This window comes from Lampris incognitus, chromosome 5 (genome assembly GCF_029633865.1).
Source record: "Lampris incognitus isolate fLamInc1 chromosome 5, fLamInc1.hap2, whole genome shotgun sequence".
Taxonomy (NCBI): domain Eukaryota; kingdom Metazoa; phylum Chordata; class Actinopteri; order Lampriformes; family Lampridae; genus Lampris; species Lampris incognitus.
In genome coordinates, this window is record NC_079215.1 from 23026602 (window position 1) to 23043725 (window position 17124).

Below are 17124 nucleotides of genomic sequence, written 5' to 3' on the forward strand. Positions count from 1 at the left end.
AATGTATATTACATATGAATGAAGGGTATAACCAAGGCCACACAATGATGACAGTACTGTGGAATGAAAAACCAAATGTTTTATCTGTTTATCATCTAAAATTTGATTTGTATGGCGAGAAGGCATAAAAAAAATCATGTCGGTAATAGGGATGGGACGACATAGGATTTTATCACAGATCGCAATAAAAAATACTCACAAAAGGTTGTTTGTGGTAAATTTCCATTATCAGGATAATCGTAAATGGGGATAATCATGAATATCCTCACATGAGTGACTTGAAAAAATGATAAGGATGGTCATTGGATTGTTGTGGTTATAAATTTAGAGGGGTCATTTGCAATTTTGATTAATATCTATGGATATAATAATATTGGTCAAAACAAAATATTATTAGGAGCTCTTCCAGAAATTATTGCTGAATATAAGCAAACTTATGGTATAGGATTTACTTTAATAGGTGGTGATTTTAATATGGCACCAGAAGAGTGGTTAGATAGATGTCCATCTTTTCATAATGATTACCATTACAACACTGTATTGAAGGAATTCATAAATGTCAATTATTTTATTGATATTTGGAGAGAAAAAAAACCCATATAGGAGACAATTCTCTTGGATAAAACCCAATGGGAGATCAAGATCCAGAATAGATCTTTGGCTGGTGACTCCAGAAATCACAAATTCTGTGACTAACATCGCAATGTTTGCTGCTCCATTGACAGACCATTATGTAATTGAAGTAGCTATGAAACCAGATGGTAATCACAAATGTAGAAAAAATTATTAGAAGTTCAACGCTGATCTGTTAAATTTAGAAGAATATGTTAAGGAAGTAAAGGCATTAATGGTGGAAATTAAAGGTGATACAGATACTGCAGGAAATGGGAATATTTTAAATATAAGGTCAGGAGTCTATCAATTAAATTTAGTAAAACCAGATGTCAACAGCAAAGGGAAGATGAATATAAATTGGTTCAAGAAATTAATGAATGTTGTAAAAAAATGAGTTATCAGATGAAAACAATGCAAAGATATTGAGTTTACAAGCCAGATTAGATAATTTGTTCATCCAAAGGGCACAAGGAGCTTATGTTAGATCCAGAGCTAAATGGATAGAACAAGGGGAGAAGAACATGTCTTATTTTTTTTTTTGGACTGGGAAGGAGGAGACAAGAAAGAAATACAATAAATGTTTTGATGATCAATAATAGAGAATGTTCTGACACAAAGGTAATTTCTGACGAAATTCATCAATTCTTTTCCAAATTATACTTTTCATCCTATTCAGTTAAGGATTCATTATCATTTCTTGAATGTATTAAACATTACATTCCTAAAATTGATTTGGCATTTAAAGAAATGTGTGATTCTGATATTAGAATAAAGGAACTGGATGAAGCTTTAAAGCAAAAGTTAGCAGGTAAAGCTGGTCAAGATAGTTATACCTCAAACTTTTATAATTTTTTTTGGGAAGATATAAAAGAAATGTTATTTAATGCCCTAAAATAATGTATTGAAAATAACTTAATGTCGACCGTGAAGCAAGGTATTATTACTTTGTTACCTAAACCTGGTAAGGACAAAAGATTTATTGATAACCTGAGACTAATAACTTTATTGAATGTGGATTACAAATTATTTACACATATTATTGCCAATCGGATTAAAGTAGGTATACAACAGATAATAAGTGAAACTCAATCGGGGTTTCTTAAAGATCGGTCTATATATAATAACATTGGGCTGGTTCTTGATTTACTAGATTATAATTATTTGATCGAAGACAGTGGTTTCATAATGTTTTTAGATTTTTACAAAGCCTTTGATTTAGTTGAACATCCATTTATAATAAAGTCTTTAGAATATTTTAGTTTTGGTCCAAAATTTACAAAGGTAGTTAATATGATGCATAACGACATTAATAGTTCAGTTTATCTCCCTAAAGGAACATCTAAAAGATTTGAGGTTAAACGAGGGATTCGACAAGGCTGTTCTTGCTCCCCTTTATTATTTATTTTAGTTGCAGAATTGTTGGCTATTTTTATAAAAAATAGTCCAGACATTGAGCCTTTAAATGTGCTACGCAACCATCTTCCTCAAGAGGTCAGAACAGATCCCTCTGGTTATTAAGAAGATAGATGAGTTTTCTAAAGCATCTAGAATACACTTAAATTAAAAAAAAAGTGAACTAATTGCTATACATGACCATCCACTAATAGATTTGTATGATATTCCAGTAAAAAATGAAGTAAAATACTTAGGAGTGGTTATTACTAAAGATTGTAAAGCTAGAGAAGAACTAAATATTGAGACTGTTATAAAAAAAAAGAAGTAAATCTATACTCAGTTTTTGGTTACAGAGGGATTTATCAATCTTCGGATGTATTTTGATTACTAAAATTGAAACATCATCTAGAATTATGTATCCAGCTTTTTCATTGGCAATTCCTGACAATTTAATTAAATCAATTAATCAAACAAATTTCAACTTTATTTGGAAAAACAAACATCATTATATTAAAAAAGGGGATGTGGTAAAATCGTTAGAAGAAGGAGGCTTAAATGTGATTGACTATGAGGCAATGAATGGAATGATAAAACTAAAATGGTTACAGCAGTTCATACAAAATAATAATGGATTCTGTTTAATAGTCCTTCTAAAATATTTAGTAAGTGCGGTGGGATAGATTTCTGTATTGCTAAACTGCCTATTAAGCTGTCTAGATTTCATCAGCAGGCTCTCTTATATTGGAAACTGGTTTATAAGCGCAATTTCACTCCACATAGCTCTCCGATGTGGAATAACAGATGTATCTTGTTTAAAAAGAAATTTTTTATGTTATTACAATTGGGTGGAGAGAGGTATTTGGTCTATTTTACATTTGAAGGTTTCAAAAGGAAATGTTCTAGAGTACAATGGATTCATTGATAAAGTCAATGTGACGTGTACAAAAAAAACAATACTCAGTGGTTCTCAAGGCAATCCCACAAGTAATGGTGAATATGATAAAAGGAATTTTGACTTATGACGTGTTAGTACCAAAGATGCCTTCACTTTACATAGACAATCTCGATTTTATGGAGAAAAAAAATGCACAAACAAAATCGTAAGGGGTGCCCTTACCTCCGTACTCTTTCCTCTACCATTGAAAAGAAAAAATCTATTAAAAAATTACCCTAGAGATTATAGGCAGAATTAGAACCAGATACCTCACTCTCCCTATTTCACCAAAGCGAAAGAAACTCGTTTTAAAATGATAAATGATATTTATCCTTGTAATGAGTTTCTGAGACAAAGATTTAACATTGAAAAAACAACTGTATGTTTTGTGATTCTGTTAGTAAAACATTAGTACATTTGTTTTTTAGATGTAAATATATTAGAGCTTTTTTGGGAATTATTTCAAAATTTGATATCTGAAAAAGAATTTCATTTGCCCAATTTAGACTATATGAATATTAAATTTGGAGTTATAATGTAGGATAAAAATATGGAAATGTTGTAAAATAGCCTGATTATTATGGCTAAACAATTTATCCATAGATCTAGATTTTTAAGGCCTATTCTTAGTCTTCATGAATGAATTAATAAATTCTAAGAAAACACTGAAATGTATTCAAACCAAACAAGCTTTGTATATTTACAAAAACAGAGATATATTGATTTCTGATTAGACCTCTGTCTTTTTGTTTTTTTTATTATTTTTTATTGTTTGTGAAATGCTAAAATTGTACTAGCTCAGTTTGATTTGTACCATTTGCTAATTTGTTATGCCCAGATTTTGTTCATATAATAAGTGAAGGAGTTCAAGTATCTCGGGGTTTTGTTCATGAGTGAGGGTAGGATGGAGCAGGAGATTGACAGGCGGATGTACCGGACCGTTGTGACGAAGAAGGAGCTGAGCCGGGAGGCAAAGCTCTCAATTTGCCAGTCAGTCTTCGTTCCAATCGTCACCTATGGTCATGAGCTTTGGGTAGTGACTGAAAGGGTGAGATCGCAGATACAAGCGGCTGAAATGAGTTTCCTCCGTAGGGTGTCTGGGCTCAGCCTTAGAGATAGGGGTGAGGAGCTCGGACATCTGGAGGGAGCTTGGAGTAGAGCCGCTGCTCCTTCGCACCGAAAGGAGCCAGTTGAGATGGTTCAGGATCTGATTAGGATACCTCCGGGACGCCTTCCTTTGTAGGTTTACCGGGCACGGCCAACTGGGAGGAGACCCCGGGGTAGACCCAGAACTTGCTGGAGGGACTACATGTCCAGTCTGGCCTGGGAACGCCTTGGGATCCCCCAGGTGGACCTGGAGGGCGTTGCTGGTGAGAGGGACGTCTGGAGTGCCCCAATTAGCTTGCTGCCATCGTGACCCAACCCCAGAAAAGCAGCTGAAGATGAGATGAGATTTTAAAAAAAAAAACTTCTAAGAAGTACAAAACACTAGCATGGAGGCATAGAGGGGTCGGGAGAGATGGCGGCCAGTGAGCACATTTTGCTTTGAGCTCCGACAAGTTTTGAGCACCAATTGCTTTAAAAGAAGAATAAACTACGAGATGTTACTCAAAAGGACCACTGTTTGAGAAAAAGACACGGTAAAGACACCAGTCTAACACTGTCATTACTTTTGAGAGAAATACAAACTTTGACGAGCGCAACCAAAGTAATGCTACCCAGCCTGCTATAAGCTAACGTTACCGGACGTCAACATGCCAAAGCGAGAGAAGAAAAGGTGGGGGAACATTTTGATGGATTTGTAAGATTAAAGCTCATTCTCTCTATGTTCGCCCTTTACCTGAATTCCCCGCGTCAAGTCTTCTAACCCCAAGAAAGTCTGCTCAGGCAGCCAAGAGGATGAAGTGTCCAATGCAGACATACTGAAAGCTGTCCAGGAGTTAACGAGGAGTTTTACTTCCCTCGAACAAAAGATAAGTAAAAACACAGCAGATATTGCGACAATTAAAGAAGATATCGAAGGGATAGAACACCAGACGAGGATAACGAATGATAAGGTGCAGGCAGTGAATCGGCGAATGGCTGAACAAGACATGAAGATTGAAGAAGCAGAACGTTACAATCGACGTTGGAATCTGAAACTTTTAAATCTCCCTGAAGCTATCAACGAAACCGCAGAGGATGCAAGGAAGCAGATCTTTGAGATCTTTGGCCAAATTGCTCCAGATGAGAAAAACAAACTAGGTTTTCTCATCGACACTATACACTGGGTCGGGCGCCCCAGGAAAGACAGAAGCGCACGTCCAATAATAATTCAGTTCACCATGCGCATCTTCAGGCAGAAAATTTTGAAAGCTTCAGTAAACGCCATGGTAATGAAGGGGAAGAAGCTCCGACTCGCAGAGGATCTGACATACTGGGAGAGACAATGTCGGGGAAAAAAACTTTGGCCGCTTGTTGGCAAAGAACGCAAAGAAGGGGAAAAAACTACATGGCGTGGCCCTGATGTGATCATTGATGGAAAGAGTCGCAGCAGATTCAATCAAAGACACGGTGTAAGTTTCACTTGACTCTGATCCTACTTTTCATTCTACTTACGAACGGATTATTGTTGGACTGGTAATAACAGGTTGGTCGACAAGTTAGTCCGTTAGACGGGTTAATAGTTTTGAGAACATACTAGTCACCATGCATTTCAATTGCAGTTAATAAGGTTAATAGCTCGTGCCTAAAACTTGGAAAACTTTTTCTATATTCCTTGAGATATTCACATAAACAAGCCTATTCAATTTCAAGGCTTACATTTACTTTTTGTTCTTCAGATACTGTACTCATATTATTATTATTTTTATGACTGATTTCAAGTTCAACTCATTACGAAACAGTATTAAAAGAAAAGCAATTGTCCTCTTTATGAGCAAAATGGATGCTAACATTATCCTTTTACAAGAAACGCATACATGTGATACAGACAGTAAATTTTGGAAAGGAAAGTGGGGAGATCAAGCATATTTTTCTCACGCTTCCCATCACTCAGCAGGTGTCGCTCCTCTGTTTAACAAATTTACAGGCGATATCTTAGAAACTTTCAGTTCTGAGGATAGCAGAATGGCTACAATCAAACTAAATAACTCTCTGTTCATAATATGTAATGTATATGGTCACAATGGAGTAGCCCAAGCTAAAATTATGTCCATTCAAGTTTACTCAAAAGTAAGGGATCTACAAGACAAAAACAAAGATGCATTTCTGATTATAGGAGGGGATTTTAATGATGTTCCGAATGACTTGATAGACAGAATACCGGAAAGAATCTCACAACATTCACAGTTCAAAGCCACACTTTATCTAAGTGAGAAGTTGTCAGTAACAGATGCATGGCGATTCTTTAACACTGGCTGTAAAGAATTTACTTGGTGTAATGCTAGCTGTATGCAACATTCCTGAATAGACTTATGGTTAACCTCTACATCTTGCATACAATGTATATCCGAAGTCTCACATTGTTATGCTCTTTTATCTGATCATAAAATGATTTTTATACACTTAGTTGGTTCCAAAGAAAGTAATAGGAAACTATGAGGGTGCTGGAAACTAAATAATAACCTGTTAAAAGACAAAACCTTTCAAGATTCAGTTAAACGGATGGCACAAAACATTTTTAGGAAAAATTAAATGAGCAATAATCAGAAATGGGAATACTTTAAATATAAGATAGAGAAATTGCTATTTATCACAGCAAAAACATTTAAAATGCAAACAATGCAAAAGAAAATTAAATTATGGAACATTTGAAGGTTTTATTAAATAAAGAAGTTCTTTCAGAAAATGAGAAAGCAAAGCTAATGCAACTCCAGAACGAAATAGATAATTTATATGTTAATGCTGCTAAAGTAGCCTTTATACGATCCAGGGCAACATGGTTAGAAAAAAATAAAAAAAAAATTAAAAAAAACTCCTTTTTTTTTTTACTTGAAAAACTTGATTGCAAAAGAAACAATATTTCAGCATTAAAAATAAATGGCAACATTACTACCAATCCCAAAGAAATAGCTGAACATATAAGATCCTTTTACAAAGAACTATATAAATCTAGATTTGAACCAGAACACTGTGAAGAATTCTTCAATAACATTAAAGAATATATCCCTACCATTTCAGAACAATTTAAAACTAATTGTGACAAACCTATTCTGAACGGTGAATTTATAGAAGCCTTAAAACTTATGAAAACTAGGAAATCATGCGGGACTGATGGTTTATCCTCTGAATTCTATTTATTCTTTTGGGATATTATTGAAGCCCCACTTATGAATATGTATAGAGAATGTATTGCAAACAAAGAAATGACAACAACGATGAAACAAGGACCAATTAGTTTGCTACCCAAACCAAACAAAGACTCTCTGTGTATAGAAAATTGGAGACCGATCACTCTTCTAAATGTAGATTACAAATTATTTGCACTTGTATTTGCCAAACTTTTAAAAAGAGATCTTGGAGAGATTATTAATGAAACCCAAACGGGCTTCATGACTAACCGGCATATAAGTAATAATATAAGATTAGTTCTAGATTTGCTTGACTATTCTGAATATGTGGAATCACAGGCAGTCATTGTATTTCTCGACTTCTATAAAGCGTTTGATACAGTGGAACATCCATTTATATACAAGGTTTTAGACTTAATGGGTTTTGGAGAAAAATGTATTTTGGTGGTAAATATGCTATACAAGGACATCAAGAGTAATTCAATGATCTACCCCAGTACTTCCAAAAGATTCCCTGTTAATAGATCTGTGCGTCAGGATGTCCAATCTCCCCTTTTTTATTTCTGATTGCTACAGAGCTCCTCTTATTGAAGGTTTTAAACAGTCCCAATATAAATGGTCTGTCTATATTTCAAAGACAAATTCGAATAACACAACTAGCCGATGATACGGTTTTATTTCTAAAAGACAAACACCAAATTGAACCAACTATACAACTAATTACAGACTTTTAAAAAGCTTCAGGATTACGTCTTAACATAGGAAATTTGAAATCTTAAGCCTATATAATACAGATAATGAAAGCATATGCAATATTCTGGTGAAAAAACTGTCAAATATTTAGGAATTGATGTTACTAAAGATATGAAAACTAGACAACAACTTAACTTCTTTCCTAGACTTAAAAAACACAAAGTATTATGAATATGTGTCTTCAACATGACCTATCTATTTTTGGCAGAATCCTTTTAACCAAGGCGGAAGGTATTTCAAGGCTTGTATATCCTGCTCTATCATTATTTGTCCAAGATTCAACATCTAAAGAAATTAACAAAATACTAACTTTACATGGAAAATAAACAACACTGCCTCAAGAAGGAAATTATTTCAGGATCCAGAAAAGGAGGAGGATTTGAATTACTAAATTTTGTTGATTTAAATAACACATTTTAGATAAAATGGATTAAGGAATGTCTTAAAGCCCCAAACTCTATTTGGTATTTTATTCCATACAATATTTTTAGAAAACTGGGTAGACTTCATTTCATACTCATCTGTAACTCCTGAATTACCAAATTGCCTCTAAAATTATCTAAATTTTACCAACAGGCTCTCCTAGCTTGGAAATTATGTTACTCCCATAATTTTTCCCCACATAAAACTACTATATGGAATAATGGAGACATTATGGTTAGGAAAAAAACAAATATTTAAGCAGAATTGGGTTGACAAAGGTATAATCTATGTAAATGATCTCTTTGACACTAAGGGCATATTGTTAAGCTATGAATGTTTCCTTCTTATCAAATCCTTCCCTATTACGAGCAAAAAGTTTAACTATGTAATAAAAGCTATTCCTGATGGCCTATCCCTTCTAAAAGTCTTCAATTTCAAGAAGCACTGAGAGTAGAACCTCTTCTGATGATAAAAGGTGTTGATATTATGAACTCTAAATGTACCAACAAACATATATGTAAGACATTTTATGAAAGAAGGAAAATATCTCCTAGAGGGAAAGCGTTTTGGGACAACATTTTTATAGACATCGACTGGCAGAAGACCTGGTTATTGCCATATAAGTTCTGTATTACTAACAAGATAAAAGAAGTGCACATCAAAATTTTACACAATATATATCCAACGAATTTGTATTTCTCTAAATTCTTAGACATTGATAACAAATGTAGCTTTTGTAATGATGAACCAGAATCTTTAACACATTTATTTTACCATTGTATACGCTCGATTACTTTTTGGGCTCGAATAGAAAATTATATATTGTGTAAAATTAATGATAATATCAAAATTGAATGTAAAAATTTAATTATGTATTTCAAACATGGAAAAACAGACATTGAATTTATTGTGAATTTGTTAATTTTGTATGATAAATTTCATATACACAAATGCCGATTTACAAAGGTTACCCCCAATTTTATAGGTTTCTTATACAAATTTAAAGAATATACTAAAACTCTGACTTTCAGTGACACTAAAAAAAAAGTAACAAAACCATTAACCTGTACAAGGATATTTTCAAAGAGGAATGATGTCACTTGTTTCTTTTGTTAGTTTTTTTTTCTCCTTTCTTTGTTTTCTTTCATTCTGTTTGTTTGTGTGGGTTTTTTTCTCATTTTTCATAATCCCTAGTAGATTTGTTTTGTATTTGTTGTTTATTCAGGATCTTTTCTTGCTGTACCATTTTGAGGAGTGCATGTCTGCTGTATTTGTACATGTCAATATTTTGCAATAAAGTTTATTTAAAAAAAAAGCATTGAAGCATAGTAGGAAATGGGTACAGTTTTGTTTATTCTTGCTATTTAACTGCTAAATTTTGAGTCAACATATTGTTAAGATACACATTTGTTTGCATTCCTAATGACCACTACCACCTTTTCACGTCCCGGAAGTTTTTTGTACTAACGTAACAACTACTACTACTGGATACTACTACTACCAGGATAATTGTGACATGAAATTTTCCTATCATGCCACCCCTAGTCAGTAATCTCTCTTTTGACACTGATTTACAGTATATGTATGTGCCTCAGACTTGGTTTAAATGTCAAGCCTGCTATTTTTGCTGGGAATTCCTTCTCAGTCTTGGGGGCTTCGCAGCTGTAACTGCTGGGAAGAGGTACTGCAGACCCCAGCCCATTTATTAAACGAGCAACAGTCACGCTGGCACCATCTTTTACATACTGTCCCTGAGCTAAAGCATTACCACATTTCATACCACCTGCAGTGTGTTTTTAAATGCAAAAACATCTGCAGAGTTCGCTGAAGGAAAATACCAATCCTAACCCGATACATTTAGTCTGTTCAGGTAAAGTTTGACATTTTTTCGGAGAAGTGTGACCTGTCCAGCATAGTAAACTGTATCATGGCGGCTATGGCTAGGCTAGCCAGCCTAGTAGGTCACTAGATCGGTTGGGCAGACAGAATACGATATGATAGACATCTCTATATAGGCATACTGTGATTTGGGGTCAACCGATTATCGGCCTGGCTGATTATCGGATCCGCTGTTCGTGTTTCCCCTTGTTGACTGCACAGGAAGTGAAGAGGCAGAATTTATTATGACTAACTTCACTGAAAACTTTACTGCTTGCAGCTTTCTTGAGAACCGCTCATCCAAACACTTTCACCTTCAACACTGCACTTCCTTGGGTCCTCAGCAATACACCCGCCAAGTGTAAAGTCGATCAAATGAACAGATATCGAGAAAATCCCATCCCTTATAATTGGGGATTGGAAAATAAAATGCTGCGTCCCATATTGAATCAATAAGGGACGTGATTTGTCCTGTATTTTTGTACACGTTGTTTTATATATAAACACAAAGTCTTCAAAGTGCTGAGAATAACATAACATTACGTAAAATCAAACCAGTTACAAAAGCAGAGTGGAGAAGTTTGAGTGGTGAGCTACAGACCAACAAGTTCTACACACATGCTGTGTGAGGACTGTGCGTCAGCGCCATGCCGTTATTGACGCCATTAGGCCTAACGCAGTAGTTGCCTTTTACAGTTAAAAATAACACCCTCAGTCATTTGCAGTTACTGATGGTTTCCATTTATTTAGGATGGACACAATGTTATGTTTGCGATGTTTCAGTCTTGTTTGTGTCAAACCGGTCAGTATTACAAATCCAAAGTATAATACAATTTTTTTTACACTTGTAATTCTAAGTGCCTTTGTTATTTTGTCTTGCAATAAAGCACTTCAAATCATGTATATCAACGTATTGGATTCCCCCTCCCCAAAAAAATCATTACATCATCAGAGGGAGAATGTAGGACTTGCAGTGGGGGGGGGGCAGGGAGCTTGGGGGGCGTCCCTAACTTCTCCACATAGAAAGTGGCAACCCTTGGACAGACATTCATAGATACATACATACATACATACAGACAGAATCCTTCCATTTTAGTAAGAAAGGCGGCCGATGGTCATAATAATGTAAGCTAATGTTGAATCTCATAGAGCTAACTTCAATGCGATAGCGAACTTCAAGAAGTTCATTTGTTGATCCACAAGTTAGCCAGCTGACTAGAAAAAAAAATTGATAGGCTATGCTTAAAAATTGATAGGCTTCTTGCTGCTGTGAGCTCCCTGAACATTTTGTTTTAAGATAATTAAAAGTGGTATTTTAATTAGGCATAAAGCATTTCGTTTCGTGTAGGAGCTTTGAGTTATTCTAAATTTTGACACCAAGCTTTTCATTTTTACGGCAAATGTATATCTGTTCCAAATTGCTGAAGATGGAGCTGCCAGGGAAGAGGAAAAGAGGAAGGCCATGAAAAGGTTTATGGATGTGGTGAGAGAGGACATGCAGGTGGCTGGCGTGAGAGAAAGATGCAGAGGGCAGGAAGAGATGGAAATGGATGAGCCACTGTGGTGACCCCTAACAGGAGCAGCCCAAAGTAGAAGTATATCGGTTCCAAATATCGGTTATCGGTCTCCTCGATTACTAATAATCAGCACCGGTATAGGCCCTGAAAAAGCCATATCAGTCAATCCCTAATTGTGATATCTGAGAGGAAAGGGAAGGGCTAATTGATGCAAACTGGATTGAATCCAAACCACAACCTCCACCTCCTGCCACCAGCATAAACACTTTTCAATTCTGTGGTCTTTACCTCATAGGCTAAAGCTAGAAAGTAAGAATTTTATGTTTAACAGACAATGCAATATTAATACTGCCGTGGTGTTGCTGTTGTGGGTTTTGTTTTGGTTTTTTTAGCCAAGTTCATGTTAAGAAACTGACTGTGTCCTGTAACAACCCACACAATCATCCCTTGGGAGTTGTGTGTGTGCAAATATATCCACATGTGCATGTGAACATGCATCTGTGTAAGTGTTAATTTCATGCAAATCCCCCAGCTATTACTTTTACTGTGGGAAAGCTGAGTTTGAAAAGCTAGACTAAAAGGGAGCACAGCCCATCATGTCATGTTTTATGCCTACTCCCTTTCTCCAACAGGAATCTTGTATGTCATTGAAACAAACTGGTCCGAGAACTTAGTACTGGGAAATGTGACATGGGATATCTTTACTGAACTCAGATACAATTTACATATACAATAATTATTGACATTATTGTGCATCTGTGTGTGTGTGTGCACATCATGCATGAGTGCCTGTCTTTCTCTTTGTATTTCATGGCAAGTAAGACAAACTATATATTTGCTTGAGGAGTGTTAACAAAATGACAATTACAATGAGGGAGAAGCAGAAATGGGAAGGAGAGGCTGACATAGACAGAGACAGAGACAGAGACAGAGAGAGAGAGAGAGAGAGAGAGAGAGAGAGAGAGAGAGAGAGAGAGAGAGAGAGAGAGAGAGAGAGAGAGAGAGAGAGAGAGAGAGAGAGAGAGAGAGAGAGAGAGAGAGAGAGAGAGAGAGCGAGCGAGCATAAATTAAGCACTTATTGCTTTTGTCAGAAAGCCTGATCCTGGACCAACCTCTACTTCTTGCTGTCTGATATCTGGCTGTAGTGTTACATTTCTAATTTGACCCAAAACCAGGGATTTACAGCCTTCCCCTTCTCCGACTGTGTACACTGGTCTATAGCTAGATTAACAGTCCAACTGCCAAACCATCAGAACAGATTATGCTTGGATCAATTAGCTACTAATAAGGGTAGTGTGCTTGGTTGTGTGTGTGTGTGTGTGTGTGTGTGTGTGTGTGTGTGTGTGTGTGTGTGTGTATGTGTGTGTGTGTGCGTGAGCACCTATTTTGGATTAGTTAGTGGTTTGAGGGCTTTGTGGGGGAGGGGATTACAGTATGTCAGAGGCCTATGCACAGTGCTCCACTACCAACCTAGTGTGTGTGTGTGTTTGACCTGACAGGATCAATCACTTCCACTCTAGTAACTTGTCCTTGCTTTCTCCCCGTCTGTGAATTTTTCTGGAGTCTGGCATTGCCAAATGTCCTCCTCAATAGCCTTTCCTATAGCCTTGACTGATCCTAGCGCATCTGCCAGCAGTTGGTCAAGATACAACCGAAAATATGAGCAAAAATATGAGCAGCATAATCCCTACTCTGATATAGTTTAACACTAGTCGAATAACAATTGATTTTGTTTTGCCCCAACCGTTTAATGTGCAAAAACATTGACTGAGTCAGTGTTTTCTGCTGTTAATATTTTAGCAGCTATTTGAAATACCAATGACTTTCTTTGCTCTCCAAAGCTGGAAATATGTCTATGTGTCTGTGTATGGTCACGTGATTCCTCTGTAATGTTCTGCAGCTGTTTGACTTCTGCCGATAGCTGACTCTGCAATTCCACCGCAACACACACATACACACAGTCAGACATACATGCAATTCAGACCTCGGGACAAGAGCTCCTATTTCCGCTTTTCAAGAAAAATTACTGAATTCTTACAGAGGGTTTAGAGTCAGCACCTTCAGCAAAGTCTATGTCATCAGAGACCGCTCACACTGAATTCTACACACTTTCTTTTGGTGTTTGTGTGTGCGCGCACATGCATAGATGGTTGGTTTGTAATTTGTGATATTGGGCTATACAAATAAAACTGACTTGACTTGTTTATTGTGTGAACGGGTGCTTTTAAGGCAGGGGTGGGCAATCTTATCCAGAAAGGGCCGGTGTGGGTGAAGGTTTTTGTTCCAGCCAAGCAGTTACATACCTGATCCCACTAATCAACCAGTAGAGTCTTTGCTGAGGAACTTGATTAGGAGACACAGGTGTGCAATTGCTTGGTTGGAACAAAAACCTGCACCCACACTAGCCCTTTCTGGATAAGATTGCCCACCCCTGTTTTAAGGGATTTTAGTGTCTTGTAAAATAGAGGTAATAACTGAAGAGAATGAATGAGTGATTAACAGAGTTTGTCAGTCAATCAGGCACAGACAAACAGTGAAAAGGTTATTTGTAATAGCTTCAAAACTCCAGAACTGAATACATGCAAATCTGTCAAATTACATCAGTGAGAAAAACACTAAACAGAAGCCTCTCTCTCTCTTTGTGTGTGTGTGTGTGTGTGTGTGTGTGTGTGTGTGTGTGTGTGTGTGTGTGTGTGTGTGTGTGTGTGGTAAAGAGAATCTTGGAGGACACTGTGTAGGACCTTGTTTGTGTGTGTGCCCGCGTGCACGCGTGTGTTTGTCTCAGCTGGATGAGTGGATGCATGAAAGCCTTTGAGACAGATATACTGCGCCAATCTAAAGACAGCCTTCAGTGAAATGGTACAAGAAAGAAAGAGATCATTCTTTCAGAACAGACAACCCCCCCCAATCCAATTCACCCTCCTTCTCTCTGGTCTTTTTCTCTCTCCACCTTTATCCATCTCTCTCTCTCCACCGTCTGGGCAGAATTAATAATGACTTCATCCTGAATAGAACCCCTATACTCTCTCTCTCATTCGGTCTCTTACACACAAACACATTCACATAGGTCTATGACCTTACCTCAGCAAAGCGACACTGAGTGCTAAATGCTTGCTGGGACAGAAAATCAAACACACATGTACACATCCATTTTAGACACAAATTCATATGCACAGCCTATACATACGAATGCGTTTGTACAGACTCATAAAAACCCCACTGCAGAAAGTGTAGGGACATGGAACCAGCCCAGCAACTAAAATGTGTCAGGATGTAATTAGTCTAAATGGGAGTCTTTAACATTCCTCTGTATTCACTCTCTCTCTCAATCTCTCTCTCCCTCTCTCTCTCTCCCTCTCTCTCTCTCTCTCACACACACACACACACACACACACACACACACACACACACACACAAAAGAGGCCCTTAGTTAAACACTGAATAGCATGCAGGAAGTTCTATTTGGCGATTTAAAGGCACCGCCCACGGTTCATTGACCCCCCTCTTCTCCCTTCTCCAATCCATCTCGGGGTTTTTTTTTTGTGTGCTTGTTTTTTTCTCACTCTTCCTCCTCCAACTTCTCTCTGCCACTTTTCTCATCTCTCTTTCTATCCCTCGTTCACGACTGTGGGTGCCTTCCCACGCTCAGCTCTTGAACTTGGTCACCTTCCCTCCTCCTCCCACCATATGTCAGCAAACAGCAAGGGGGGGGGGGGTGACCAGCGCACGAAGCTTGGATTCAAACCTGTGTATTATGCTGCATGTGGGCCGTCAAGACGTTGAGTTGGCGCTCAACGAGCTGCTAATAGAATTCAGATGAGATGCAGAAAATCTGGGCCATGCCCCTCTCTCTCTCTGAGGTAGGGCCATGTCTCAGTGGGACGGGAAAGGGGGTAAAGACTGTCGGTAAGGTATTGTGTTATTGGAATAACCATACAGTGAGGGGTGGGTGGGTGCGTTTGCTGCAGGTAGGATGGCATGGTTTATGAAGAGGTATGATGAATCCTCACTGAATGTGAGCCGAGTTGAATAATTACCCCCCCCCCCCCGTTGCCAACTCCACTTACTTTCTGATATTCGGAATCCTCCGGTCTGAAGTCACTGCTCACCGGCTCAAACTGGAGGTTGAAATGCGGCAACCGGTGGAGCAGATTCACCCACCACGGAGGGGAATAGTTCACTACAGCCGCCATCCTTGCGCGTTAACCGGACGACCGCCACTCACGGTCCGACGCAGCCCCCTTCAGCCGTCCCTGTAAACGAAGGAATACGTTTCTTGAGGGTTAAAAGGACACTGAGCAACCGCCGACAGGCCCGCTGCAGACCTACACACAACACCCGATTAGGGCTGCGTGTGTTTATGTTGTTGCCGGTGAAAATGGCCGTTATCAAATCTCGTCGATGGTTTTTTCCCCCTTCCTTCCAATACACAAATCGACGTTAAGTCAACACAGACGAAGAGTCCCGTTTGACCTCGCAAAACACCGTCGGTACTGAGGTGCTTTGCCACCTCGATAAATAAATAAACGAGCGTGTTTTGCCCATTAAACAACCCCAACTGTCGCCGGTTCACCCGAAGCAAAGCGAAAGAAATAAGCTTCGGCTCGGGGCTATTGTCACAAAGAATAGAGGAGCTGTATGCTACAACCTACCTACTCGAGACGAGCGGTGCAGACCTTCGTTGGTTCCCCCCCCCCTTTTTTTGGTTCAATGTCGGAGTCCAGACTACAGTAAAGGTGACATATTGTCTTCCCTTGTCTTCATTTTAAAACTCACAGCCCCCCGCTACCTTCACCGAGCGGCTCGGCTGCCGGACGGTCACACTGAACATAAACGACTCGGCTGCCGCTCGCCTCCGCCCCCCCCCCCCCCTCCTTCTGAATAACGAGACCTCCGCGGTACATTAAGGGGTTAAAAAGCACGTTGACCCGCAATCCAGTTTTATGTTGTTGTACCCCCCCCTCCCCATCCCCTTCCGTCGTTTCAGTTTAGCGATCCCGGTATTTTCCTCGGAGCTTTGATGTAACACTGAATTCCTCCTCCGTTGTTTAGATGCGTTTGAAGCATGAAAGACGCCGCGGTTATAACGCGTCCCGGAGTACCAGGCTTTGCGGCAGATCACCGTTTTTGTGTACCTCTGTGTGTTGCGCGCGCGCGAGAGAGAAAAATGTTTGTATGTTATAAACTGTACTGAACTGTTTTGTACTACGTTGTGCTTTGGCAATACTGTGTAACAGAATATGGCCATGCCAATAAAGCCCTATTGAATTGAAATTGAGAGATAGAGAGAAAGAGAGAGAGGGAGCAAAATGCGCAGAGGCTTCCCCCTGACGTTGAA

At 38.3% G+C, this 17124-nt stretch overlaps 1 protein-coding gene across 1 annotated transcript in view; it reads right to left on the reverse strand.

The window, feature by feature from the left end:
• LOC130112355 (protein tweety homolog 3-like) overlaps positions 1-16505 on the reverse strand; it is a 33441-nt gene extending 16936 nt beyond the window's left edge. The window contains exons 1-2 of the mRNA XM_056279684.1: positions 16439-16505; positions 15854-16039 (exon numbers count right to left, since the gene is read on the reverse strand). Coding sequence (XP_056135659.1) covers positions 15854-15979 — 126 coding nt within the window. The 5' untranslated portion in view covers positions 15980-16039; positions 16439-16505. The remainder of the gene's footprint in view (positions 1-15853; positions 16040-16438) is intronic.
• Between the last annotated feature and the right edge of the window lie 619 nt (positions 16506-17124).